Raw genomic sequence first — 27,020 nt, 5'->3', positions numbered from 1 at the left:
CATTCCTCAAGACTTCTGGAACTCTTTAAAAGGTAAGTCAGTATTTTCAGACTGTCAGCATTACAGAACAAACTACATCAAGTTTGCAACCATTTCCCAGACTGGTGAATGCTTTATTGGGCACAAATAAATGGAGTATGGACTACACTCTGGTACACCAAGCACTTCTAGAGCTGTGCAGGCTCATTCCAGGTTCCAGACCTACAATCATCACATTTTGGTAGCACTGTCATAAATTCACAGTTTCTATGCACGCAAACCAGAACTTTCCTTCATTATTATTGATCAATCAAAATAATGAAGTTGCTCTCTGATTATTTCTCAAAATCCTTTTTGAAATACCATTAGTATTGTTTCATTAAAGCTTACATGGACTTGCAGAACCAAGATGTTAGTTTCTAATTCTTGAAGAATTCCTTTGAATGTTGAGATTTACTAAACTTCATTACAACCTATTGTGCTTACAACACAAGCATCATAACAACTCAAAGAGTTGTGGAATTCCACCTTTCATAAATAAGTAAAATAGATCTTGAAAAATTAGATAGACTGTAATAAAGACTATAAATTTAATAACAGTGTATCTTTGTTTTGGGGGTATAGGCATGGCTGATCTATGAACCTCATGTCAGAATCTCCAGTACATTCTCCTGTCCTGCTGCTGGCTTTTCTTGCAGCTGATCTGTTAGAACGGGTTTCACTATGTTTGCATTCTGATGCAAAAAATATTAACTAACCAAATGATAAATGCATTCACAATTGCATTTAAAGCATGAATGAGTCATATACAAGCTCACATATGAAATCTGAAACAGAAATTATCATAGTGTGAGGTGTTTTGGTCCAGCATTTCTGTTAGATACATATGTCTAGTTGCTCTGAAAATCTGTTGGGCTTTTATTAAATAACATTTTTTTTTCACAGTTATAGAGTCAAGTCTGTTAAAATTCCTGTCAGAAATACACAACTTTGGTTCATATTGATGTATGTGAGCTGATTTCTTTCAACTTTAAGCATCACAGGAAGGTAAAACCATATTCCCCAGCTCAGCCCACAGCTCACAGTGCCCAGGGGGCCTGAGAGACACCAAAGGCTGATGCTGGGCTTCTGAACAGCCCCTGCATCACTCCTGGTTATTTCATGCCACAGCATCCCAGCACCTCCGCAAATACAATAAAATTTGTGATAAATGAGGTTTTTGAGATCATACCAATGATTTCTCTCATCATGCTCACTCTGACACAGCTCAGATTTCTAACAAGTGCATATGTTACAGTTCTGTCTGTTGGTTTATAACCAGCTTCTGACAGTGTCTTTAGGTCTGTATCTACATTAATTTCAAAGTCACTGTCTTCCTTCTCTTCTCTCTCCTTGTGCAAGTTTGTACATCTTTATAATACCTTCTGATTAATTTATCACATAGTAAAGATTTTAAAAAATCATTATCCTTTTGATCTAAAAATCCTTATATTTCATCTTTAATATGTTCTTTTGAGAGGTTCTTTCTGGAGAAGTTGCCACATATGTTCTACTCCTCTGAGACGTAGCAGCAAAGCCCAAGAAATACTTCAAATCACATTTAAAATGGTTTGAAAAGATTTTGTTTGAAAAAAAAAAAAGCAACATCTCTTTCAAGCTAAGAAAAAATGGGAGTATATTGCAATGCATATGGCACAAGAAGACTAACAAAGAGGAAATATATGAACCCAATATTTGAAAGAGTGTCCAAATTTATCACCACAGAAGTGATCTGAAGCATTTTTAACATTCCATTACTTCATGAACTAGACTCAAATAAGGAGGGACAAAAGTCAAGAAAAGAAAAATATTGATTCCTTCAGATCGTTTTTCTAAGATGATCATTATTTCTGTAAGACGATCTGTTCCTCCATTTGTTTTAAGCCATGCAAAGAATTCATCAGATGTAGAGAAAGAGAATAACCCTCACTTTGCACATGAATACTGTAATATACTGCTTTATAAAGAGTGCTTTTAAGCCATCACATGTCAAACAAGACTAGGAGATTATCTGGAACCACATTAATGTCTTAAGCTCAAGGCACTATGTTACATTAGGAAAAAATGTAGGAAGATGCAATAAATGATCTTTCAGACAAAGTCAAGCAAATGCCATAATATTTTTACCAAGATTGAAAGTGATGAGGGAAAAAGATGGTGAAATGTAATAGTTAAAAAAAAAAAAAAAGAAGCTAGAAAAATCCCTTTAGTATAAAAATATCAGGGAACTGACCAAAGCCAGAAAAAGCATACTGATGCCTGCTCTACCTCCTTTACTCTTCACCATGTAGAATTATTTATCTTCATGATGCTGACTATGAAGTCCTCAGAATTCTGTCCAAATCCTCCCCCTCAACTCCAGTCTTCAAGCTGAAGCACTGCAGTTCTGACTGTTCCCAGAGTGTTTTCTCAGGATCTTTAGCAAAACAGCTGGACTGCCAATAACACAGAAAACACTGATTATTGATGTCTGCCTGCCGTGGTTATAGGTCAGTCTCCTAGCATTTATCACGGGCCTCTTTATCTTTTTTCCTTAAAAAACCCAAAAGCCCCACATAATTGTCATCACACCAGACTGTCTTCATCTGTCCTGTTATCTAGAAAGGTAAAATGTAATTAATTAATTCAAACCACGCAAAAAAAGTGAAAACATGTGAGAAATTCTGCTTTAAATTAATAGAAACCCTTCATTTGGAAAGATTAGATGGCACTCTGTCACCCACAAGAGCTGATACCGGGCTCCATTTCATACTGAGTGTCCTTATTCCTGTGAAAGGACATTTAGTCCACAAATAGAGAGATTTCAGAGGACAGGACAGCAAGTCCTGATTGAGACAGGACATGCTTGGAGAGTGATTCAATCCCAAAATTTAGGACTAAACTGAATATGCATACCCATCTTCAAATACTCTTAGCGAAGTCAAATTATAGGTTAAGAAATAAAGTATCTGAAAGAATTAAATCTGGCTAAGTATCACAACAGAAGTGGTCTTGAAATATGCAGTAATTATCCAGAAAATTAGAACTGGCAAATGAATATAGATGATTGAGACTCAAGGAGTCTTTGAGAAGCTGCCCAGGGATATATTGACAGGACTGGGCACATAAGGATTATTATTTCACTATTTAGTACTGAAAATGTAGAGAACTCTGCAAAAGAAGAAAACAAACTGATTTACATATATTATTAGCTTCAGAAATACAGCTTGGAAGGTTTGCTATACTAAAAGAGGCTTTAAAGTGAACACCAGCATCTTTATACAGATGAAAACATTCAGAACTTATTCTCCAAATTGCTCTGGGTTGCTTTTGAAAAGCAGCACACCCAGCACACATGGTGAGCAAAGTTGCTTTGGATGGCAGATTCCTACTTCCCTGCACAGCTGGGAAGTAGGACAGTCGCTTCCTGTGGTGTTCCATTGGCTGCCCCAAACTCAGAGCCTCCTTGGACTCCTCTTTCTTTTGCCCACAGTCCTAACCTTGACCTATCCTTCCCACACCACACTTTCTATGCACTGAACTAAACTGATCAGAAACAAGTTTTTAACACGAGAGTTAGTGATGTCCTGTTTTCACTGAGCAAAAGAAGTTTAAATAGGAAAAATAAAGAGCTACAAAAGACAAACTCCAGTCAGTTAAGGAGTTAAACTCCTTTAGGTTAAGTCAGTTAAGCAATCACAGCCATTCCCTTGTTTTGTCCATATCCACACTGCAAAACATAGCTTGAGGCTACAGCATTATGTGGGAGATATAAATAGCATACGCCTCCTTAAAATAATTCCCCTCTTAAAGAAAGCTGGAAAGAGGAGTAACTTCACTGTAATTCATCTCATTTCAAGTTTACTAAATATAAGTGTTCTGTGGAAAACTGATAAACCTATTTATCTAGTACCACTCAAGTTAAAAAAAAAAAAAAAAAAAAAAATCCCCCAGGAATCATGATTACTCATTCTTACAACTCAGCATCTGAGGAAACAGAAGCTATATTTTCACTCTTGAACGCTAATTTGATGTTGAGAAAAGTCCCTTAACCATTTGTGTGAAAAAATCCAACTGCTACCTTTCAATATTTCTGAATGACAGTCATGGCTCTGAGCAAACAAATGATGCTCACATATTGTGCCTTGCCTACAGGCATGTTGCTGTAATGGAATGATATTATGTCTTTTTACAAGATGGTATCTCAGTTTCAGTAGGGCAAACATGGCAAGGAAGTTTCAGTTTTCATAGGCTCCTTGGACTTTCAGGCAAATACAACTTCACCAACTCCATGATGATCTTCTCCCTATCAGCAACGCGCTACTGAAAAGCCTGAATGACTTGAACAGTCAGCAATTCCTGAGATATTTATAACAACTTCAGAAACCACAAAAGTCATCCTTCCCACTGAATAGTTGCTCAGCTGCAAGATCTGACCCGGAGAGATGCTATTTGAAGGCCCTCAATAATACCAGCACGGTTCTTAATAAAATGGAAAGTAAAAAACTACCAGAGCTGCTTCTTCCATCTCAGCCCATAGGAAATCAAGCTTGGTAAGTTCACATCCTTATTTCATTTACCCAGATTACTGCATTATGTATTTGGAAGACCAAAGAAAATACCGAAGGACAGAAGGTATAAATATGAGTTCATATGGCATCTAGACACAGTCTGATATGCTCTGGGGATGAACTGTGCCTGTGATACATTCTAGGAATGAACTATGTTTCTTAGAGTCCAGCTTGTGTAAATCTCTTTTTCAGACCTGAGCACAGATGGACAATCACTGTGCAAACACAGCTAATGAACAAATAGTTCATGCAAGCCTAAGGATCTTACACATGTCCAATATTAGGGCAGGTGCTTCCAGGAGCCAGCACAGAATACACCAACAACTGATTTTGTAGTAGCTACACCTCCTTCTGTGACTTCACTCACAAATAAAACTGCCTCTTCTTCTGACACCTGCTCTGTTCTGCTGCACAGTACTAAGTATCCAGAAACTTGTGGTTATTTTCATGGTATGAAATGAGTTTGCACACAACTACAGCGTAAGTGGTGCTGATTAAATGTAAGGAACCCAAATGGACACCAGGAAAACAGCCCCATTTTAGGACTGGGTTGTTCCAACTACTGTTTTAATCTACACATAGCTCTTTGGCCAGTTTTCTCCATAAGGCCACTTTTCTTGCCATTTCTTTGCACAACTAAAAGGAGTGGTACCATATAGAAGCAGTACCTCTTCCAAAAGTCAGTGGGGTTGCACAAGAATGTGGAAGATCACAGCAATGGCACCCTCTGGTGACAAACAGCAGCACATAATGGGGGTCAATAATCAGCCTGGAAAAACATTTAAAGCTACTTCTTCAAGTAATGTTACATGGAAAGGATTCCTACTGCAAGCTGAAAAATGCAGGGAGTTAGCTTAAGCAATGATAACTAGCCTTCAAGAGCAGGTAACTTTAGGAAAAGTTCTTCATGGTATTTTCATCTCCCCAGTATCGTCATATCTTTCTTTTTTGGGTTTAGTCTCATCCAATGTTCTTTAACCATGAGATAGACGAAACATAAATTGAAAAAACGGTCCTCTTCTTTTATCAGAGACAGTATTTCTTGTTCACAGATGGTTAAGATTTCAGCATGGTCTCTGTGGTGCTACCAACAGCTTTGGAGGTGTTGAAGAACTTTGATGAGAGGTCTGCGAGCCAAAGACTAAACAGGCAAGTGGACAAACAGCTGCTCATAAGAGATCTCTCACTTGATTCAAGAGGCAGAGCTTCAGCCTTCCTGAATCATTGCCAATCATCCCCTGAGCTTCTTACAGGAAGAATGTAGAGGAGAGAGTCAGCGATTTCTAATACTACAGAGAGGCTGAACAAATAGATAAAAGTACTTCCCTTATCACTGCCAAGGAAGGAGAGTGCCGTAGAACTTGTAAAAGCTTAAATTAAGCAGAAAGTCATCTTCAACCTGTGTGAAATATAAGGAAATTAAAGGCAAAGAAAAGAGTTGATGTTTAGGTTGCTCCTAGAGTGTCTGACAGAAACCATTCAATTCTGCCTGGAGCTTTGGCAAAAAGTCAAGTCACAAAAAAACTTTATGGGTAAAATCCAGCCAAACAAAAAACCCAAACAACAACAACAAAATTGGGCTTATTAATTAGATTTTCTCTCCTTTGACCTAAGGAACAGAATTTAGGAAACATCTTTTATAACTGACTACTTAAAAACTAAGCGAAAAAGTTTTATAATAAAAGACAGTAAAATAATAATAATCTCTTTAAAAGCTCATTAGTTATGGGATAATTTAATTTCCAACAAGCTCTGATTATTCTAATATATACATATGAAAACCTTGGCACTAACAGAGCTAAGGCACCATTTCCTATCCATTTTCCATCTGAAGAGGAATTCTATCCTACCTGAGTAGAATGTTATACTTCAACATCACATTAACAATCAATTCAAATCCATCGCCTTCGACAAGCTGACAGATTCCTTGAAAAGAACAGTGTGCAGAGCATAAACACAAAGCACATCCCATGAAATATTTAGAAAATGTAATGACACTTAAACATCCATCTACACGTGTCACTTTATACATGTGACAATAGGCATTCACTGCACCTCCAGAGCTGATTGGCCAGACTCAGGTTGAGCTTTATAAATGAAGTATTGACTAGAAAAAACACAGTGTACCTTGATTATGCACTAGTCAGTGAAGTATGCAAGTCTTTGTAATGAGGGAGATTATTAATAGTGGCATACCATACATGAGGAAAGGTACAAGTCTCTGGTGTGACAAATTCAGAGGAAGCTTTTGGTAAAATTTCTCATTTTGAAAGGCAAGACAAAATAAATTCAGCGGATGGATTCCTGTGATCTGCGCTTCAGTTTACAAGGGAAGTGTAAAATACATAGGTTTTTGTTTCACCTTAATAAATTTAGTTAAACATCAAGTACAGACAAACTTGCAAACCTTCCTGCAAAGGTTTTATCACTCATCAGCCACACACAATGCATTTAGCACCAAGCTGGATTGACTTTATCAGACACAAATCTCCTTTATAGAGAAGAATAAAAAGGCATTATTCTAACTCAGTTATGGTTTGAACAAAGGCACTGCTGCTTGCTTACCTGGGTGACCTATATCATCTAAGTTTTCTTTTATAAAACTAATAATTGACAAACTGAATAATGTGCTGTAATGGAGTTCTTGTTAAACATAGTTTCATCATTTCTCTCTACTAGATGGAAAGGCTCATGATTAAATAATAATTGAAAAATCTTGTGGTTATTTTGAGAGGTTTTTTTTTTTAAAGCTCTCCATGTTGTGACCTTCACACAATGATGTAGATACAGCTGCAGGCAAAAGCTCTTTCCCTTAGAATTCAGGAAAAAGGAAGATCCCAGCTAGCCTCAGCAGTTTATGAACCCAGCTGCTGCACTATTTTCCTGATAGCCTCAATTCATCAACCCATATTTCTGTTTTCCTCAGTTTCCTGGCTAAATACTGGACTTCAATTCCTAGGTCTCAATTCCTGATTGCCTTAGTTCATTCAGTTATGAGGGGGCCATTCATATAATCCAAAAAAAACACCATGAAGAGAGAGACTGCAAACAGGATACAGCTTCAGCCAGGCCCTCATATGGGATATGGACAAAAAGCCCAATGATGCTGTGCCAGAGCAGGGCACAGAATGTGGGACTGAAGTCACTGACACCTCAGAGGCAATGGAAAATTTTACAGGTGCTGAAGCCCTGGCTGACATGAATGGGGGAGAACAGTACGGACATTCATGGTGTAAGACCTCACCCCACCATACATAAGAGGCTTTTTTGCTTTGGTTTGGGGTTTTTGTGGGTTTGAGTTGGGTTTTCTGCTTGTTTGCATTAGCATTGCATACATTCCTCCTATAAGAAACACCTGTATCTCCGGGAAGATGAAACCCAAGATCCTGATGTACATCTCTCAGGTCAACACTGACCTGAATGGAAAATCTAATGGCTGCCCAAGTGCTGAATGGCAGCCACGAGCAACTGAAAGTCAAGATGGCCCTTTTAGGCCACCAAAGCAGAGTTGTCTTGCCACATCTCCATCCTTAATTTCTAGAATATCATCAAGCACTCTGTTCCAGATAGTATTTATTGAGCTCTTTCAATATATACCAGACAGTGTAGCAGTAATTCATCACATCATCCTGCCAACCTACACTACAGTCTTGCTGTGTTATATTAAAATTGCAACAAATGTTTAAGCTTTTTAATACTGTCATTTCATATTCCTGTCTTACACAAGGCTTTAAAGTTTACCACTACTACATATCCATTTTTTGTCTTTAACCCCGTCATCTAGACTCCCTCTGCACTGAATACATAAGCCATTTACCTGGATAAAATTGAGTTTATGTGTAGTTAAGTCTTTAAAAGTCATCCCTGCTAGTCAATTCCCTCATTAGGAAACCACTTCCTATCAGAAGTGCCCTCAGGTTTTGAGAGCACATCAAAATTGGATCCACTTAAACAACCGAGCTTTGATACTGCGCTTAATGACTTTCTAAATTTGTCATTTACAAAGTACTTTACAAGCCTTCCTAAAGAAGAGCTGAAGTCTGCCCAGGCAGGAGCTAACCTTCCCAGCTCTCCTCTTTCAGGAGCCTCGGTGACGTGTGACGTGTGCGGTGCCATTTTCTGAGTATATGACATTTCATTTAAATCTCATCACTTCCTTAGGACCATCTGGCCACTTTCTCAGCTACAAACAGATCATACAACTGTGGCAGCTCTTCCTCTCTTCTCTTTCAGATCCATCCCTCCTGTTGATTCCAAGCTACCTGGGTTGCTCTGGGAGAGAAACAGGCACAGCATTCCCAGACAGTGCTACCTGCAGAAACCAGCACTCCACTATGACATATAGAGTGGGGCTCCAGCTTCCCTGCTGCTCCTTGTACCCAAAACATCCATACTCTATCCCAGAATTATGAGGCCATATTATATTTCTCACACACATGCAGTTAAAGATGACACAGATCTGCTCCAACTGCATCACCACATTCCCTTTTAACAAGGAAAGTGTTTTCTACTGGTGAAAGTGAATATTTCTTAGTGGGAAACTTTATCAAGTGAGCTTAATCTCCCACTTGTTTAACCCAAACAGAATTCTGGGAGCAACAACATAAAAAATGTCTACTTTCTACTCCCTTACAACTCAGAGACATTAGCATGCATACAACAAACCCAAAATAGTCTCAAGAGCAGAACCATAGTGTTGCTATAATCTTTCCTGCAAATTATGAAGTGTGAAATAGAAAGCTGAAAAAAAATTTTAAAAAATGAAATATTGATAACAACATGTCAAAATTACAACACTAAAAGTAAGAAAATAAACTCCTCGGCTGTCATCTGTCTGGTGCCTTTTAGTAAACTCCTCTGATGCAATAACATCTTTTCTGTTCTATTGTAATTCTAAGTTTGCTATTCAACAACATCCCAGGAAAAGCTCAGATTATACTGCTTATAAAATTGAAACAATGATAAACTGTGAGGTCATTTGAATTATGAGGTGGAGCTTGATGTTAAGATTTACACATCCATTTGGGAAATTACTATAGGAAATCACCACTGAAAACTTCATAGCAGGGAAAAAAAGAAAGAAAAATATAATTTACCTAATTTTCATAAGATTCAATCAGAAGTACAACACAAATACAGGTTTTCATATTTTACCTCATAATTTTTCCAACTTTATTTTCTTTATTCATGGCACTCTTTCATTTAGTAAGTGATATGCACACAAGGTACTGTGTGATATTCAAACTTTTAATTACTACAATAAAAAGCACCATCAAAGCAACACAGAAAAATCAACAAAAGTCATTGTCACCAGTATGTCTAAAATAGCAAACACTGATGGATATTAACCTGAAAATATCAGTGCAGCTTCCTAGAGCACCCTTCCCCCTGACTTGAATTGTCACACCTGGACAGTCAGTGAAGAATGGAAGATTTTCTCCAGGAAGAAAAGGAGGTGACGTGAGGAGAGTGCACAGCCCTACAGTATTCCCTGTCAGGACTCCCCAGGTTGATGCCAATAAAGCACCACTTTCCCACACCGCCCACGCTGGGCTATCGACACAGATATGGTTCTTTATGAGCAAAATTATTTGCTTCTCGTAGGCATTATCTGCAAAGAGCTGCCACAACCAGTGTTTTGGGGTAGATTTCTTTCAAACATGTGCCCAGATCATCACAGCATGACCTTGAACTCTCCCCTGCTCTGCTCAAGTTTGGGATTGCTTTATTCTTCCTCATTCATTCCTGTCTTGCTGTTCAGTTCAGAATTGCTGCTACTAAGATAAAAGCATGCCTTGATAACATGTTTGTTTTGGTCTGACATTATTTTAATAACATGGCTTCGTCCTGGAAATTCTCCTCCTCTCTCAAGACACTCTTTTTTTTTTTTTTCTTTTCTGACACACAAACGTAAAACAGAAACATCTCAAGTCTTTGATATTATAATATCAGAGTAGAAATCTCATGGTAAGTATTTTATGTTATGTCCCATTCTACCAGTGACATTCTCTATCCATTATATACAATACTAATATATACACTACATACAGTACTAAAAGTGTCAAGGTAACAACATTCTACCATGAAAAGAAAAGCCACCAACACCATTCCAGACATTTTCTCTTTGACAACAGGCTAATTAACAGGATTTAGATTCACATCAAACTGCAAACCCTCCTTCTGGGTTCACTTTGAGCCTGTGAGTTCATTTCAGCACTCAAACCAAGATTTGCCCTGAGTTTACAGTCTACTTTTCCATTCTCCTTTCCTCTACTGAGGGGTACCTTTTCTCTTCTCTGTTATTGGTCTGTTCAGCTTTTCACTACCATCTGCCTAATGTCACTTGAATTTCGTTGCCTTCCTAACAGCCTGCAACTGGTCATTCAATAACAGTGAGACCAGGAAAAGAGAAAATTGCAGATCTGTTGCAAAAGGATTCTGTGCATAAGTGCTCCTTAATTATGATCATTCTGTTTTCATGGATTTTTAAACTGAAAGTTACCTTATTTTACAATGTTTTACTTTTTTCAGAAGAACATAATTTTCAGTTCAACTTAAAAAAGAACAGCAAAAACCAACTGAAAGAGTACTTGCTTCAAGGTCACTACCTAAACATGACCAGCCTCTAAGCTTTACTCTGGAAATAGAAATACTGTAGGCTTAGGAAAGAACATGGCAACTGATGAAAAACCTCCTTTTGAAAAGTTAGCCATGATGTTTTGGAATAAATAGTTACAAGATTTAATCAAAGAAAAAATAAGCATTCAGGAACAGTGGTGTATCCCCTCTAGCTCACACCTTGCATCCCCACAGGTAATCCTCTCTACAAAGCTGGCACATGACATCAGAGGTATTGTATTTCTAACTGGCCTTTTACATTTGTATGAATCACAAAAAGATTAATATACTTAAATCCCACAACTCAGTACATCATGTTGAGTAACAATCTGATGACAGATTTATGTTACATATTCACAACTGACTTGTGTAAAGAAGAGATGGCCACATCTAGACAGTAGCAAAAGCTACGAGATACAGTAAGAATTTAGAGCCTAATCAGACTTCTGAAAATAAAAGTGTTTTTAAAATATCAGTAGGTGTTTTGTTCGGAAGAATTTCAGTATACCAAGTAAAACATGGAACTTAATGAGTTTCCATTATTTCAATTTATCTGTAAGCATTCCAAGCCTGATAATATTTCAAGGTTCACAGCATTCTGGTTTATGATAAAATTAAATCATACTAAATCTACAAGCACAGAAAATAGTCACAAGCTTTGTGAATGGATTTGAATGGGAGCAATTTTTAGAAATTAAGCTTCTTCTGTGCTGCTTGGAGATGTACTAAAAATGACAAAATAGATTTATTGATACAAAAAAAAGGCAAGAGGTATGGTCTGTTTGGTTGGTTGGGGGTTTTTTTAAGTTGAAATTGTGATAGCACCTCAATATTTGAAAAAAAAATCATCTTTTGGAGTTGAACTACTCTTTCATAACACTTGAGCTGTATCAGGAAAAAAGCTTTAACAGTACTTTCAATAAATTGAGAGGTCTAAGCATCATGAGTTCCCTCTAAAATTGCTCGGCATAAATGGGTAAAGTCTCATACCAAGTAATGTCTTGCTTTATGCTGGTATCCTGAAAATATGAAACCATATCAGAGCACAAATTTCTCATGAAATATAGATTCTTGTTACTTCCTCTCAAGATGAGCACCTAGCAGGTTATTGATCTTCTTCTGAAGGACACAGTGTTTATTATGTAGGAAACCACTGCTGGGCACAAGTGTGAGAAATTAATGATGGCTTTGTAAGTGTCCACACTGTGGTGCTGAACCAGTGGGGCAACTGTCAATCTATATGATAATGCATCCCAAAACTTCATAAAATCAGTGATGTGAAGAAGCATTGATTTTTGAGCTAACCAGGATTTGTGAGAGAGTAAGGCTAAAAAGTTTACTGAAGTTAACACCTCTGTGTATACAACAGTTGCTTCATGCTCACATGATGTTTTTTTAAATCAACCAAACCTTCTAAATCAACACAGAAACCCTTCTCACAGAAACCCAAAATTAATTCCACATCCTGGTTTGTTACTTGCTTGCTGTTTGATCGTGTTTTTCTTTCTCCTAATAACACCATTGTTAGAAATATGCAAAATGGATTCACTGCACTGTATTTTCAATTACATAATAATTCACTTCTTATAGGGAGGTCAATGAGAAACAAGTGAACAGACTCATTCTTTTACCAGTCTGTGACAGTGTGTATAGAAGTAGGTTCTGAGACTATGTTTTCTTAGACAAAAGGTGTGACACACTGCTGCTACTGAAATGGAGACAACCACCTTCAGAGAAGTGAATTCCTGCTACAGCATTGAAGCCCAATCATTCCATAACGGCAGAATTCTATTAGTCAGGCTTTTTATTTGAAATTATACTCAGAAGCCTTAACAAAACTGTACTAAAATCAATACAAGTTGTCATATTTTCTGTGAAAGTTATTACTAAAAGGAAAAATCAAGTAACCAGTCATAAATAATTAAAATATGGACTTCCTTGTACAAACCATTATTAGTAAATGCACATTCTCTCCTTGGTTTTGATGAAGAAATGTATCCTGCTATGCCTATGGAGAGGATATATTACTTGAAGATTCAATTTAAATCAACAACAAAAAAGACTGGTGTTACAAACAAAATAATTACACTTTGCTGTTCTTTCTATCTATATAAACTGTAATTTGGTTTTGCCCTGTTTGCTTTGACAAGCAGTTGCTTGTGTTTCCAGAGCCTGGCACACCCGCTTTGCTGAAACCAAGACAACTGCCAGTAAGTACAGGAGGAGCCCAAAATAAACACCTACAAAAATCCTCTTCTGAGTGGCACCCAACATGTATCAAACAGAATATTATCACAATATGCTTAGCAGAGAGCTGATGTCACAGGCTGGTATCAGCTGCTGGAACAGTTGCTCTGAGGGCATGATCTTAGGGAGGGTTCCTCTTCACCTCCTCAGGATGAGAAGATCCAAACCCCCTAGTTTCTATTTTAACTAAACTGAGTTTGCACTTTCATCACCATATAGGATAGAGGACAAATTCCTGCAAATCCTTTTCTACTGTTTTCCCTCTTGAGTTCAATTTAAACCTATGTGAGGGCAGAAAATTCCCCAGGTAAGAACTTTAAGGTGATCTATATGAAGAACTTGACTCTGTTTATGTGCACCTGAGAGGACAGTGCTGAACACAGGAAACTCAGACTCTACCACTGCCAAGCTGTGCTAAGGTCACACATGATTGGTGCTGTGCCCAAAGTCTCATTCCTGTGACCTTAATAAACTGCACCAAACCCAAGTGTTGTGCCTCAGTCCGATGCATAGATTTGCTTTCTAAAAGCCCCCCAATACCAGTAATAAAAGACCAAAACAATTGTTTTTACAACTCCAGAACCATGGAAAAAAATACATAAAATTAAATCTGATTTTTACGAATTAGCATCAGTGTTACAGCTACCAGCACATTCTGCATTATTAATATTACTTCAAGCTGTGTAGAAAAATCACATATAAAAACTATTTCTCTTTGGAAATTTCTTTCTGCTTCTCATCATTAATTTAATTTAAGATACTCGGAGTACAAACTTCTGTGACAGATTATGGCATGAAAAGTAAATTGTAAGATCAAACATAATACCTATAATATGATGCACATATAATAGTTTCCTGAGAGTGATGCTAAAAAAACCCAAAACACGTTAAAAACCAGCATTAGTCAAACTGAGAAAGTGCAAACTTCACCTTTAAAAGAAGACTCATGTGTTTTTAAGTACGCTCACATTCTCACACTTGTAGGTTAGAAATGTACAGAAGGAAAAGGCCTACCATTCTCCTCGTCTGACTTATTCTCGTTGTCGGAGTCGGTAAGCGTGAGAGCCGAGTTCTCACGGCTTGACAGGCCGGAACTTCTCCTGGATTTGATGCCTCTGCCCCACAGCCTGATGGCATGCTCCGGAGACATCCCTCCCTCGGTGTCCGAGTCGGCGTCAGAGCCCGTGCTCAAGGAATAGCCTTGGTGGAGAATTCCTATGTCTGAGCAGTAGCCGCTTCGGTGGGGAGAGGGCTCACAGATCCCTAGTTCTGCGAGGGTGAAGTTTGTTCCTAGAAGGACACACACCAAAAAAAAAAAAAAAATTAAGTAATTTAAAAGCTAGGAGATTTATTTTCAGCTTGAAAATACCAGACCTTTTAAATTTTGCTCAGTTCTGCTGTATACCAATGAATTACTTACAGAGATCTCTGGTGCACTGGTCTAGCAAGACTTAACCTTAAAAATATTGAATGTATCTAAAATGGATGAAATATACAAAACAAAGGTAGGAAAGGTCTCTAAAATTTAGGTTACTATTTTCACCCCAAATAATTAATCACTTAGGTGTGTGATTAATATCAACCTCATGACAAGTGCTAATGGCATGACCTGCTTTAGTGTGTATCTAACCTTGTATTTGTAGGACAGACCATGAGCTTTGAAGTTGTGCATTCGATTACTCAAAAAGAGAAATTATTTTAATGAAGCTCATTTTCACATACACATCTCTTTCACAGAGATAGAGCAAGAATGCAAATCCATCAGTGAAGTAACATGAAACTTTGTCACCAATTTTATATTTACATTTGGTGCAATTGGTAATTTAATATCTGCTAAAGAAACCAAGACAGACCTTACATTGTAACTGTTTTCTACCTTTATTCCTGTATTCCAGAAGAAAGAACACATCAAGACCAAAATCAGGAGGTCATTTGGTTTAAAGGCAAACTTTCTGAGACAATGTCAGAACACATGACCTTTAGCAGTTAATAACGACTCAGCGGAAAAAATCTTATACATTTTTAAAGCACACAGAGTCCCCCAAGGTTCTCAGAAAGTCCAGAGTTGCTGCCTGATTTCTGCTTATGTACTTGTTTCCTATAGTAACAGGGCAGTAAAAAAATAAAAGGAAATATTCACTGCTCTCTAATTCTTTCAAAGATTTCATAAAGCAAAGTAATTTGAGCTTCATTACATTGGGCTAAAAACAAAAACCAGACTGAAGTTGCTGGCAATATAACTGCCAATTATTTAATTAATTTCTTAATTCACAGGGAAACCAGATCTGGGGTCTGTGTTTCTAAAACAGTAGTCTTACTTCATCCAAAATCAGTTTATATTTTCTCTTCTTCCTTTATATATTTCTCAGAATGAAGCTCTACAATGGAAGTTCATACACTAAATAAAACACACAAATAAGTGTCTTCTATTAATAAAGAAGGTAACTAGATTTTTTTTTTTTTAAATTAGAACTTCTTTCACAGATTAGCCAGGAAAGCTCATAGACTTTTAAATCGATCTGGTTCACGTTCCTGTATCAGCTCTCTCCACTCTCATCTCTAACAGCCAAAGCACTTTTTGGATAAGGGGTGTATGCACACATGTACAAAGTAAAACTGGGCCCCACTTAAAATTTATTCCTAGAGCTCATCTGTTAAAGGAAGGGGATGGATTTCTTCTGGAAGCCTGACTTACATCCTCAGCCAGCAATGACCAGGCTTGGGTGTGGCTCTGTCACCCTGAGGTCAGCAAACAGGCCAGCAGCAAGACAGTGGCCACAGCCCAAGGTAAAGAACTATCACCAGACAATGCTTCTCAAGAAATGAAGCATTTAGTGGCAAGAGGTAAAAAGAATATAAAAAGGCTGACATTAAAAAAGCCAACTCGCTTCCATCAACACCAAATTAACCCGAACCCTTCTAGTTAGGAGCATATTTTACCTGCCTTCTAATGTTTAACATAGCAATCAGAAATTTAGGGGTTTAGTCAAAATCAGGGAACTCAACAGTCCTAAAAACGAGCTTCTCAAGTGCATTTCAGTCTAGAGATTTTTTGCTTTTCTTTTTATAATAAGTAAAGAGCTCTAGCATGACAGATAAAGCTACTTTTAAGGAAAATGTAAACTTTAATCATGTGCAATTTTAGTAGAAGACATTTAACAAAAACAGTTTGACTGATTAGAATTTTGCTTCAGACATGTTAGCAAATTAACCTTAGACTTATTAATAAAAAGGTCAAAATCAAACCAAAATAAATATAAAAAATGGACTGAACTGAAGCTTAGTAGCCCCCTGCCCCCCAGGTAGAGTACATGTTGACTTCAGCTACATGTTAAAATTGCTAAACTCATTGTGAAAATGAAGTTTTTCAAATTTTCTTGTTTGCTGGTGGCATGTCTACAAACACACACAAATTATGACTATATTAGCTTAATCAAGCTGTTATACATACGCAGTAAGACATTTTGATGATATTCTGTGGATTTTAACAGCCCATACAAGCCCAGATGATTTCACTTTGATTAGCATCCTGTTCTTACTTTATTTGTCTGAGGAAAATGGTAAAGGCACTGAAAGTGAAATACAGTATTCACAAAACTCATTCACCCATTTGAGTTTTATTATCTGGGAACTTGGCATTTTTCAGTAACTGACCAAATTTTAAAAAATTGAGAAGTGGATCATATCAAGAGCACAAATGGAATCAGCTCCTGAACCTCTGGGAAAGGATTTTCTACGCTGCTTCTCAGAAATCCCTTTATAGTCTTATGACCTGATGGTAGACATGAAATATTCTAGAAATTTCCCTGTCTAGTAAAGACATGTTCTTCTCTAGTAGATTTTAAATTAGTTTAATATACTAACTTTTGGCATTTGCTTCTGCAAAATATTATTTGAGACTGTTCTGTAAGGCAGCATATAGCAGCAGAATAACTTGTCCTTGGATAGGTTTTCAGATATGTATTTTACATCCAAATATATAGAAATGTATCTCTATATTTATAATTCCTGATACCTTCAAAACCCTTAATTTACTGTCAAATCTGAGGAAAGGAAGATGGAAATACTACAGTTATATTCTCTAGACCTTTTCTTGATCTGGACCATGTTCTCCTACATGCCTTGTTTTCCTAAAAGGAAGCAGCCCACATGTCCTGAACAATGAACTGCTTCAACTAACATATTCCTCTCTCATTTACTCAGCCAGTATTGCCCATTAATGTATTAATGGCATCAGTAGACCATCCCCGTACAGTCACACAGAGGATAAATAAAATCTGCATGCACAGAATCAGAGAATATGCTGAATTGGAAGGGACCCACACAGATCATAGATTCCAACTCCTGGCCCTGCACAGGACATTCCAACCACCACACCCTGTGCCTGAGAGTATTGTCCAAACACCTCTTGAACTCTGTCAGGTTGGTGCTGTGGCCACTTCCTTGAGGAGCCTGGTCCTGTGCCCAACCATGCTCTGGGTAAAGAATCTTTTCCTGATATCCAACCTAAACCTCCCCTGACACAACTTCAGGCCATTCCCACGGGTCCTGCCACTGGTCACCAGAGAGAAGAGATCAGTGTTTGCCTCTCCTCTTCCCCTCACAAGAAAGCTGTATCCTGCTGTGTTCTGAGTGAGGTCTCTCCTCATTGTCCTCTTTTCCAGCTGTACAGACCAAGTGCCCTCAGTGGCTCCTCACACAGCTTAGCTTCCCCTCAAAGCCCTTCCCCATCCTGGCTGCCCTCCTTTGGGCACCCTACTAGCACTTTGAAGATGAAGTCTCACAAAAGATGAAAAAATACCTCAGTCATTTCATATCCACTCAGCCTGCCAGAATACTCCATGTGGAATCCTGGTGACAAAGTTCAGCAAGAACAACACAGCCCTCCTTGCCCAGTGCCAGTACAAACTATAGCACTTATGGAGTGAGGAAACGCAGGCACAGCCTGGCCCGGGGTTAAGGTTTAGTGTCTCCTTCAAGGAGAACCATCCTTATAGCTCTAAGTGATATTGGGAGCTCAGGCACAGCAAGACCTCATAGGGGACAAGTGAAGGCAGAGGGGCAGCAGTCCCACTGTTTGCCATGCCCTGGCCAGTCAGACTGCTCTGCTGTGTGTCCATAGAGAGAACACTGGGCCACGAGCCAAACTGCACTGCCAGCACGAGCAGACAGGCAAGGGTGGCTTCTTGCAGTGTGAGACAGTGCCCTCTACACCTGGGGCTTGCATGGAGCTGAGAGGAACTGAACTGCACTTCCCTGAGATGTCACTTGCAAAGCAGGGCTGAAATGTGCAGGCAGAATCCATTCTTGCACACTGAAAACTTTCTTTCAGACTCTTGTAGCATCTACTACCTTGCCGGTGACACTAAGTGAAAGGAGATAAATAACATCAGATCCTTATTGATGGAAAAGAAAGAAACTTCTTTCTCTTAAAGAACACAGAACCAAAAATAGAAAGTCACAAGGTTTCTCCTTTTTCATGTGAAACAGAACTTAGTGGTCTCCATCCCCAGTCCCTTCATCTCCACCTGCAGAAACCACTAGATGATTTTCATTAAAGAAAGGCAGTTAAAACCAGCTGCTCCCTTAAGGTGAACATAATCTCTCATACAAAAATAGATCAGCAGTATTCTAGTTTAGAAGTGTAATATAATGTTATGTACTTGATCATCATTGCCCATAATCTACACGCTGTGAATAGTCTCTCAATAGAATAGATGCTTTCCTTTAAATGAGGACATTACTTCTATTATCTCCTCAGTGCACTTCCTTGTACAGAAATTTACTGTTTCAGTTATTTAGGATATAAACACCTATTAAATGTGTTGAATTCAATGATGTACTACTGTACTCATTATCCCTGCTAAGCCTAGAAAGCCTCACCATTTAAGCAAAGGTTACTTTCACCTAACCCCTAGGCAGAGGTCTCATTTGGGTCATTACAAACTGCATGAATTGCCTTTCTGAAGATTAATCTAATCCAGCTGTGATTGCTACAAGATGCCTCAGAAGAAGATTTTTGAAACCAGTAATGCACAGATAAGATAAATTTGCCTTCAACACAACATCAAGTTCAAGACTAGGCTAAGTCTAAAATCAAAAGGATAAATATCACTCACAGTCTTTGCTACTACAATCAATTACAGAAAGTAAGAATAACAAAAATATATCTATTTAAGATATCTCATCCTTTTTCAAGTTTTTGTTATGTTCAGAGCTATAATGACTTTGCTGGCAGGAGTATCACAATTTAGGTCCAATCTCTGGAAGAGGTCTAAAAAGAAGAGGTCTAAAAGAAGAGGTCTCTGGAAGAGGTTTAAAAACCTTTGATGCAGACTTTATTTTGCTCAATTCTTTAGAAATTCAGTCTGCCTTGGTCCCTTCTGCAGCGAACTGACTAGAAGCAGCAAACTGACTAGAAGCAGCAAACAGAAATGTTTGTGCACATTGCAACACGCGGTTTGAATGTAAAGTTCATTTCCTAGCTTCTCCCATCAATGACAGAAGCGTTCTTTAATAGTCCTTTATAATCTGCCTTGCTTCTTTCTGACTCTGAGATGCCCACGCTTTTGGCTTTTGTTGATCTTCTTCACTGCAGCTGCTACAGGACTGAGGTTTCAGCTACTGCTGAGTGTTCTTACACAGAGTCAGGGCCTTTTCCACTCTATCCCACCCACAGTACTTCTGGCATCACCTTAGGGTGATGAACTTGATTTTGATGATATGCTGGCTTAGGGAAAGTATGCATTTATTGCTTTCTCCTCAAGTGCTGATGTTGATTAAAGACAAAATCAGATTTGAGAGGACAAGAGGATGGAGCTAGGTGGGAAACAAGGCTATTATCTACCCCACACAGTCCACATTGAAATGCAACTCTTCAGGCTAACAATTTAGTTTCCTAGCCAATCTTTCCAACTTTTCCAAGCTCTGAGGAATGGTAAAGGAAGTACTGTTTCATTTATTATAAAGAGATGTGCTATTCCTACTGACTGTCCATTCTCAAACCTGTAGAAGACAGATGTACGCAATTCTGTAAGCAATTGCTCTGCTCTCCTCTGTGCTTTGTCTCTCCGTGCTCTCCCTGGACACACTTCTTCTCCTCCTCCTCACTGATTAAGTGCCAGCAGAAAGAAAATTCCAGGCTGAGCCTCCCCTATTATTCCCTGTCAGGCAGCAGAACACTGGGAAAGCCCTGCTCAGAGCTGACCCTCAGGCCAGCAGCAGGCAGCAGCTCCTGGGCACACCTGAGAGCTTCCAGCACTCCTGCACTCAGACCCCAGGAATTCTATTGTATTTCAGCAGAGATGCACAGACAGATAGAGGGGAAAGACTCCCAGACGTGGAATCTCCGATTCAAAGCATGGAGATACTTTGGTTTAACCAACACAACAGTCACTGAAGGCAACGTGAGGGATTTTCTCCAGCACCCATCTTAGAACAGGTCAGAGACTCCCTGTCCAGTCTCCAAACAAACCCAAACAACCCCAAGACACTGAAATTCAGTTCCTGTGACTTTTTCCTTTACAAGCAGCAGAGAAAGAACAGAATGCGAAGCCTCATGGCAAGTAATGAAGTTCTTGTAAATTCCCCATCTCCAGTCCAAACGCCATCGAAGTAATAGTGGGTTTTGGAGGTGGTGTTTGGGTTTTTTTGTTTGTTTGGAGTTTTATAATAGAATCTTATGAAAAAGGGCTAGAGCCCCAAAATGGATCATACTATGGAATAATTTTGTTAAATGCCTGTTCCCTTTTAAGAGATAGTGAATTTCTAAATAAAATCCATCCCAGAAACACATGAAGAGATTAGGAATTTTTGTGTACTTAAAGTGACAGCTAGCATAAAGAACACAGAAAGAATGATTTTCAATTTGCTTTTTTATGTTAACTAACCTGCTCAACACCTGATACTATCTCCTGTCACACAAGCACAGTATTTTCCTATGAAGGAATAACAACTGCAGCTCCATGGAAAATGCAAACTTTGAAGAGTAGTAAGTTTTAAAGACAATATAAGGAAAGTATGAAGTGCAATCCCAATAGAGAAGAGCTACCAATTAGTATCTGTATTGACTACCCATGTTTGCAATGCACACTTAGGCTCATTTGGCACAAAGCAGTATAATAACCACACCATGGTCCCACAAAACTCAAAGTCACAAGTTTTCACCGCTAAAAAAAGGTCATTTTCATTCTAGTCTAGCTCAAAAGATTTAGGTCTCCTGTAGTTAAAGTTTTTACAGTTATGTCAGAAAAGGACAGTGAGTTCTCCTTGGTTTCCAGTTGACTATATATATACACACACATATAAAGTACTTTTTTGATAAAATCACTGTATGGCTGTTTATCTTCACTGATACACTAAACTGAGTTCAATTATTAAGAAAAAGCTCTACAAAAATCTGTAGTAAACAACCAGGGGATAAATGAGCTGTTGATACTTTGCTGAATTAATGAAAAGCCTTTTTCTTATTTTTATACCCTTAAATCAAGATTTAAAAGGTAACAAAAAATAAACTGCTGTTCATGATTTGATAAATTAACTGTGCTCTTAAGAAACAGTGGAAGCCACAGGTAATAAGCTTTCATACTTCCATAACTGTTTAATTGGGAACTCTCAAAAAACCTGAATCAGCTGTCAACACAGACAAAATCTTAATTGTTTCTCTATACCTTGCTTCACAAGCTAGGAACACAGATACTCTATATTTTATGAAGGTCCCCAGGCACATATAAAGATTTCTGAGCACTAGCAGCTGTCAGCTCTTTAGTCACAAGGTGCTTCTTCACTGTAAATACCATGTCACTTAGAAATAATGGTAATGTAAATTGTAACCTGTACAGTAGAATAAAAAGTTTAAACCATTATTTGGCTGAGAACATGTGTTTATATTCTGAATGCTGTTGCTCCTAACAGTTTTAGAAATGACAGAGATGCCAGCCTTTAACTCTGCATTTCTAATCCTACTAGGAGCACCATCAGTAGACCAATATGAATTACTTTGACGACTGAGAAAAGAATACACCTAAAATTAAGAGCTTCCCAAAAAAATCAAACATTTTAAACTGAGAACCACATGAATTGAAAAAGCATATTCAAAAAATCCACATAAACTTCATGCCAAACTTAGAGAATAATGAAATTAGAATCATTTGAGCACTATAATTTCAGAGTAAAAGGTAAATATCTTACAATCAGGTATCAAGAGAAACAGATGAAGCTCTTTGAGAACTTTACCTACTAACAACCACATTTTCTTTTATTCACCACTTGCCTTCATTATACAAGAAGATCAGGAAACATCTGTATTTATTTGACTGAATTATAAACTGCTTTCAGCTTTTCATTTTTAATCCTAGCTAAATAATTAATTATTTTCATTGGCCAGTCAGTTGTGGTATTATGAATGCATCAGTTGGCACCGATCTAGATCACTCTCAGTCCTGAACTTTGCTACAGATGAAATACACACCCTTAATACAGGATTTCTTTCATTCTACCAATGACTATTGTTTGCACACTGCACAAAGAAATGCAGTGAATTGCCTTGCTGCACATCCAGCAGCTGCAGGGCTACGGCAACAGCACTGCACACCCACCAGCTCCATTGCTGGAACTCACCGGTCTGGCCAGGCATCTGAGGAACTGTGGAAGGAAGAAATATGACCTGGTCCCATGGACCTCTTTTCCTTCCCTACCTTGTGGTGTTTTCCACACACTCACAACATGCTGCTATTCTGATTTTCTTTTCCTGGTCCCTGTGTACCCAAGTTCAACACCATGATTTCAGCCTGTTGCACTCGGCAGCGGTGCTGGCAGGCACGGGCTGTTCCAAGGTTCTTTTCCCACCTCAGCACCACAGCTCCCCTTGGTTACTGCAAACTGTTTCTGTATTTCATCTACACTTCTCTCCGTTCCAGTGGTCTAGAATTTCAGTACAAGTGTTTTAACTTAGACTACTTCTCCCTTCATCAATGATCAGAGAAGATTTGTGTTATGTTGTAAATAGGTTATAGATTCTGTTTATTCAAATATTTTGCTGTCTGAAACTACATCTTTGTTTTATAAAACTCCATTGGAATAATAGGGCCAGTTGCTGCACTTCTGTTGTCCCTTCCCTTCCACTTTTGTCTAAGATTTGAAGGACTGCCAGCACTGACTTTATTGGTTAATAATAGAGGGACATGCAAGTGTGCCGAAGAGCAAGTCAAGCTCCTACCATCACTTTGCATTGAGCTTAACAGGTGGCAGCGTGCAATTCTCTGAAGAGGAACTATCAAGATATCTCAATTAGAACAACAATTTTGTCAAATAATCTTTTATGTATGGGAAAACGTTGACCCTGATTTTCACAAACTGACTTTAAAAAGAATGATTTTCCCCCACTAGATCAAATATTCTACACAAGAACCAGCTGTAATTAAAAAAACACTGTACTTGTCTGTCACTTAGTTCTGCATTAAAAAAATTTCAGCCTAACCCCAAAATCTTTGTGAGGCATTATTTTAAAAAGATAATCCAGCAAATACTACAAAACCAGACCAAAATTCAGTTGGTTTGAAACAGAGTTACAGGGTAGGCCGTGTTATCTGACTATTTTTGACACACACGTCATCTCAATTGCTAAGTGCCTTTACTTGCTTCATAAGTGCCTTGCAGATCAGGTGAAATGATAAATTCACATCTCACTGATAAAGGTCAAGTATGCCTAGGTATCATACGATTACATTATTTTTTATTTATCATCATCATCATTATTGAGTCTGAAGACTCCAATTAAAGAACTCTTCGGATTTAACAAGAGAGAGATTAGATTGGATTATTCATTAATCCTCCCACTAGCTCACACTTTTTAGCCTACCAACATTTTGCAAAGAAGCATTTTAGGCTAGTTCATGCAATTCCCTTTTGGTAACATGGGACTCACAGGCAGTTCTGAACCTAAAATCAGGGTTTCTTTGAAAGGCAGTATGGAGTCTGTAAGGACAGCACTGGAGAATACGGATGGGAAAAACCCACTCCTCTCTGCTGCTTACAGGATGCCTTGGATGAGGGTTTGTCCATTCTGCTCCCAGACTCTCTACCCATGATGTGAATACTGACAGCAGCACTGTCTGGTACTGTTGGACATCTCCTGCCTGTGGCCTTGCAGTCACTGTCTTATCGGAAAAAAATGTGTTCTTAATTACCGGTGTGATAGGGCACATGAGCTAAGCTGGCCGGTGGCTGCAGGTGGCTTAAGCCACCATGACAGGCTCTGGATACTCACAGATTTATCCATCACTTTCAGACTGATGAACTCTGATTCGGCTAAGCATATTAAAGCTTGCCAACACCTCTATTTAAATTTCAGATTTGTGGCTCTCAAAGGCATTTGCTTGTTCTATTTTCTTTTTTGTTATCTCTTTAAAGACTTCAGAACAGAGAACAGGGATACATGTCACAAAACTACCCTTGGATTAAAGTTCTTCTACAACTTACTTTTGTTATGGGAACTGAACGCAGAATAAGTTTTATAGGGCTTTGGTGTCTTTTTTTGCATAGTTTTTTTTTGTTTGTTCGTTCATTTTAAACTGGGAATTTGGTGAACAATGTGCATGGAAATAAAATCAAGGAGAGAGCCATTTCATCGTTGAACAGGAAAGCCTGAGGAAAGAACCCTCAATCCAGAAAAGTGAACAATCCAAAAGTTTCCAAGGATTTCTGACCTGGAAAGTCAAAGCAGAAATCTATAGTTAAAATAATCACAAGTGTACAGTTGAGACTAGCTGTGGTGTCTAAGTCATTTTAGGGATAACTTTAAGAAGTCCAAAGCAGGAACCCACAAATCAAGCCATTCAAAGTCAAATATGTTCTCTGTAGGTGGAAAAGATACTTCTTTTGTTTAAAGCATTTTTGGTAAAAATCAAGCACCAAACTAATGATATTCCTGTTGACCCTTCTTAATATTACTTATATGTATGAAGATGTTTGAAAATGAGTTTGGAAGTGAAGTGCTTTCCAAATTAAATGCACAGACAGCATGGACCACAAGCCCTGAGGAAGTGCTCACCCAGGTAAAACACTGCCCTGCCCACATGCACATCAGAACTGCTGGGGGGGTTTGCAGGCTGGGGCTGCAGTGCCTGTGCCTCCCCCTCACAGGGTTCCCTGGACCAGTCACATCCAGCCAGATTTAGTACAATCTGACTTGAGTGCACTGGTAGCAGAAAACCTGTGAATAGGAAACTGGAACAAGCACCAGGAGGCATTATGGTCTCTTCTAACGAACCCACTGTAGCTATAGGAAAATGAGAAAAACACTGCCATTTTGTTTCCATTTTACCTAAAATTATGGGGTTTAATTTTTGACCTATTTAACAATACTTGCCTCTTCAGAGACCCACTGAAGGCACAGCACACAGCAAATGGGTAATACTGCTCAAAATTTGATTCCATTGCATACTAATACCACTGCTTTGGGGTTTTTTTTGTTTTTTTTAATCAGCTTTTAACATTCCTGTTATCAGGAAATGCCCTTTTTAGAGGGGAAAAAGAAACCTACACCAGCCTTCTCTTATGAATGCCCCAAGCCTTCAAAATTAGCAGTGAGAATCCTGTGGATACTGTATACGCCTGTCTTAAGAGCAGATGTGGCACTGTATAGTTTTGGTATTAAGTACTGTCAAGGTTCCTTTCAAGCAAAGAACTATTTATCTACTTAACACAGAACGTAACCAACTTTTGTAAGTTTCATATATTACATTTATTTCAAAATGCCTGGCATTATTAATCCTTTTTATATTGTTAATATAAAGATTCTGCTTCAAAACCCCAGAAAGTTTATTTTTTTCCTCTCTTTTTTGCATTGCATGCACTGATGAACTAGCCTGCTCAGCAAGCATTTAACAGATTAGACACTTGAACATGGTTTCAGGCAATGCTCTCTCATGTTTCTGCGTATTGCCTGATAAACACTTCAAAGTAAACCGCTCATAAATATGAAATGAAAAGCCAAGAAGTCGTTATGCACAGCTTTGAGATACAAATCTCTTTATTCCCCTCTGAAGTGGAATTTGATTGACATAATGAGTCATAGATCCTGTCCAGGGACACACTGCCTTATCCCCTTTTCCTCAGGAGACGGGGAGTCTTTAACGAAATCCACTTCAGAACTTTCTGACAGACAGCTACAGGAAAGTTGAACGCTACACAAATGTAATATTTTATATTAATACCTACCTTAACAACTGTGACACATGTCAAAGATTGACTCCAAAGCCATGAACAGGCCCCAGCATCTAACCCTGTTAAAGGAGGTCAAACCCGAGATGTCCATTTTAGCTCATTAGCACGGACACGGTAACACAGGACCACAAAGGAGAGCTCCCAGAGCCACAAGAACTTGTGCTGAGCTGGGCACTGTCCTGTGCCCATCCCCAGGCCCCCTCTGTGAACCTGGGCAGCAGCAGCTCCATCCCCAGCCAGCCAGGAACAGCTGTTTCCTGGTGGAGCTTCACGAGGAACAAGGGTGAGCCCTTGTGGCTTGGGCTACTCCAGCTCGGAGCCTGGCACCTTCCCTTCCCTCAGGTGTTGGCACAAGGAGCTCCA

General features: G+C 38.5%; 1 protein-coding gene across 3 annotated transcripts in view; it reads right to left on the bottom strand.

Annotated features, from left to right (window-relative positions):
* TENM2 (teneurin transmembrane protein 2) overlaps positions 1–27,020 on the bottom strand; it is a 742,100-nt gene that overhangs the window by 436,226 nt on the left and 278,854 nt on the right. For all 3 annotated transcript variants that reach the window (XM_032124698.1, XM_032124699.1, XM_032124697.1), the window contains one exon: positions 14,448–14,723. In XM_032124698.1, the coding sequence (XP_031980589.1) occupies positions 14,448–14,723 (276 nt within the window). The remainder of the gene's footprint in view (positions 1–14,447; positions 14,724–27,020) is intronic.

The sequence above is a fragment of the Corvus moneduloides genome, chromosome 15, assembly GCF_009650955.1.
Source record: "Corvus moneduloides isolate bCorMon1 chromosome 15, bCorMon1.pri, whole genome shotgun sequence".
Classification (NCBI taxonomy): Eukaryota; Metazoa; Chordata; class Aves; order Passeriformes; family Corvidae; genus Corvus; species Corvus moneduloides.
Note: the sequence above shows the minus strand (reverse complement) of the source record. Positions and strands in the feature narration are given on the sequence as shown.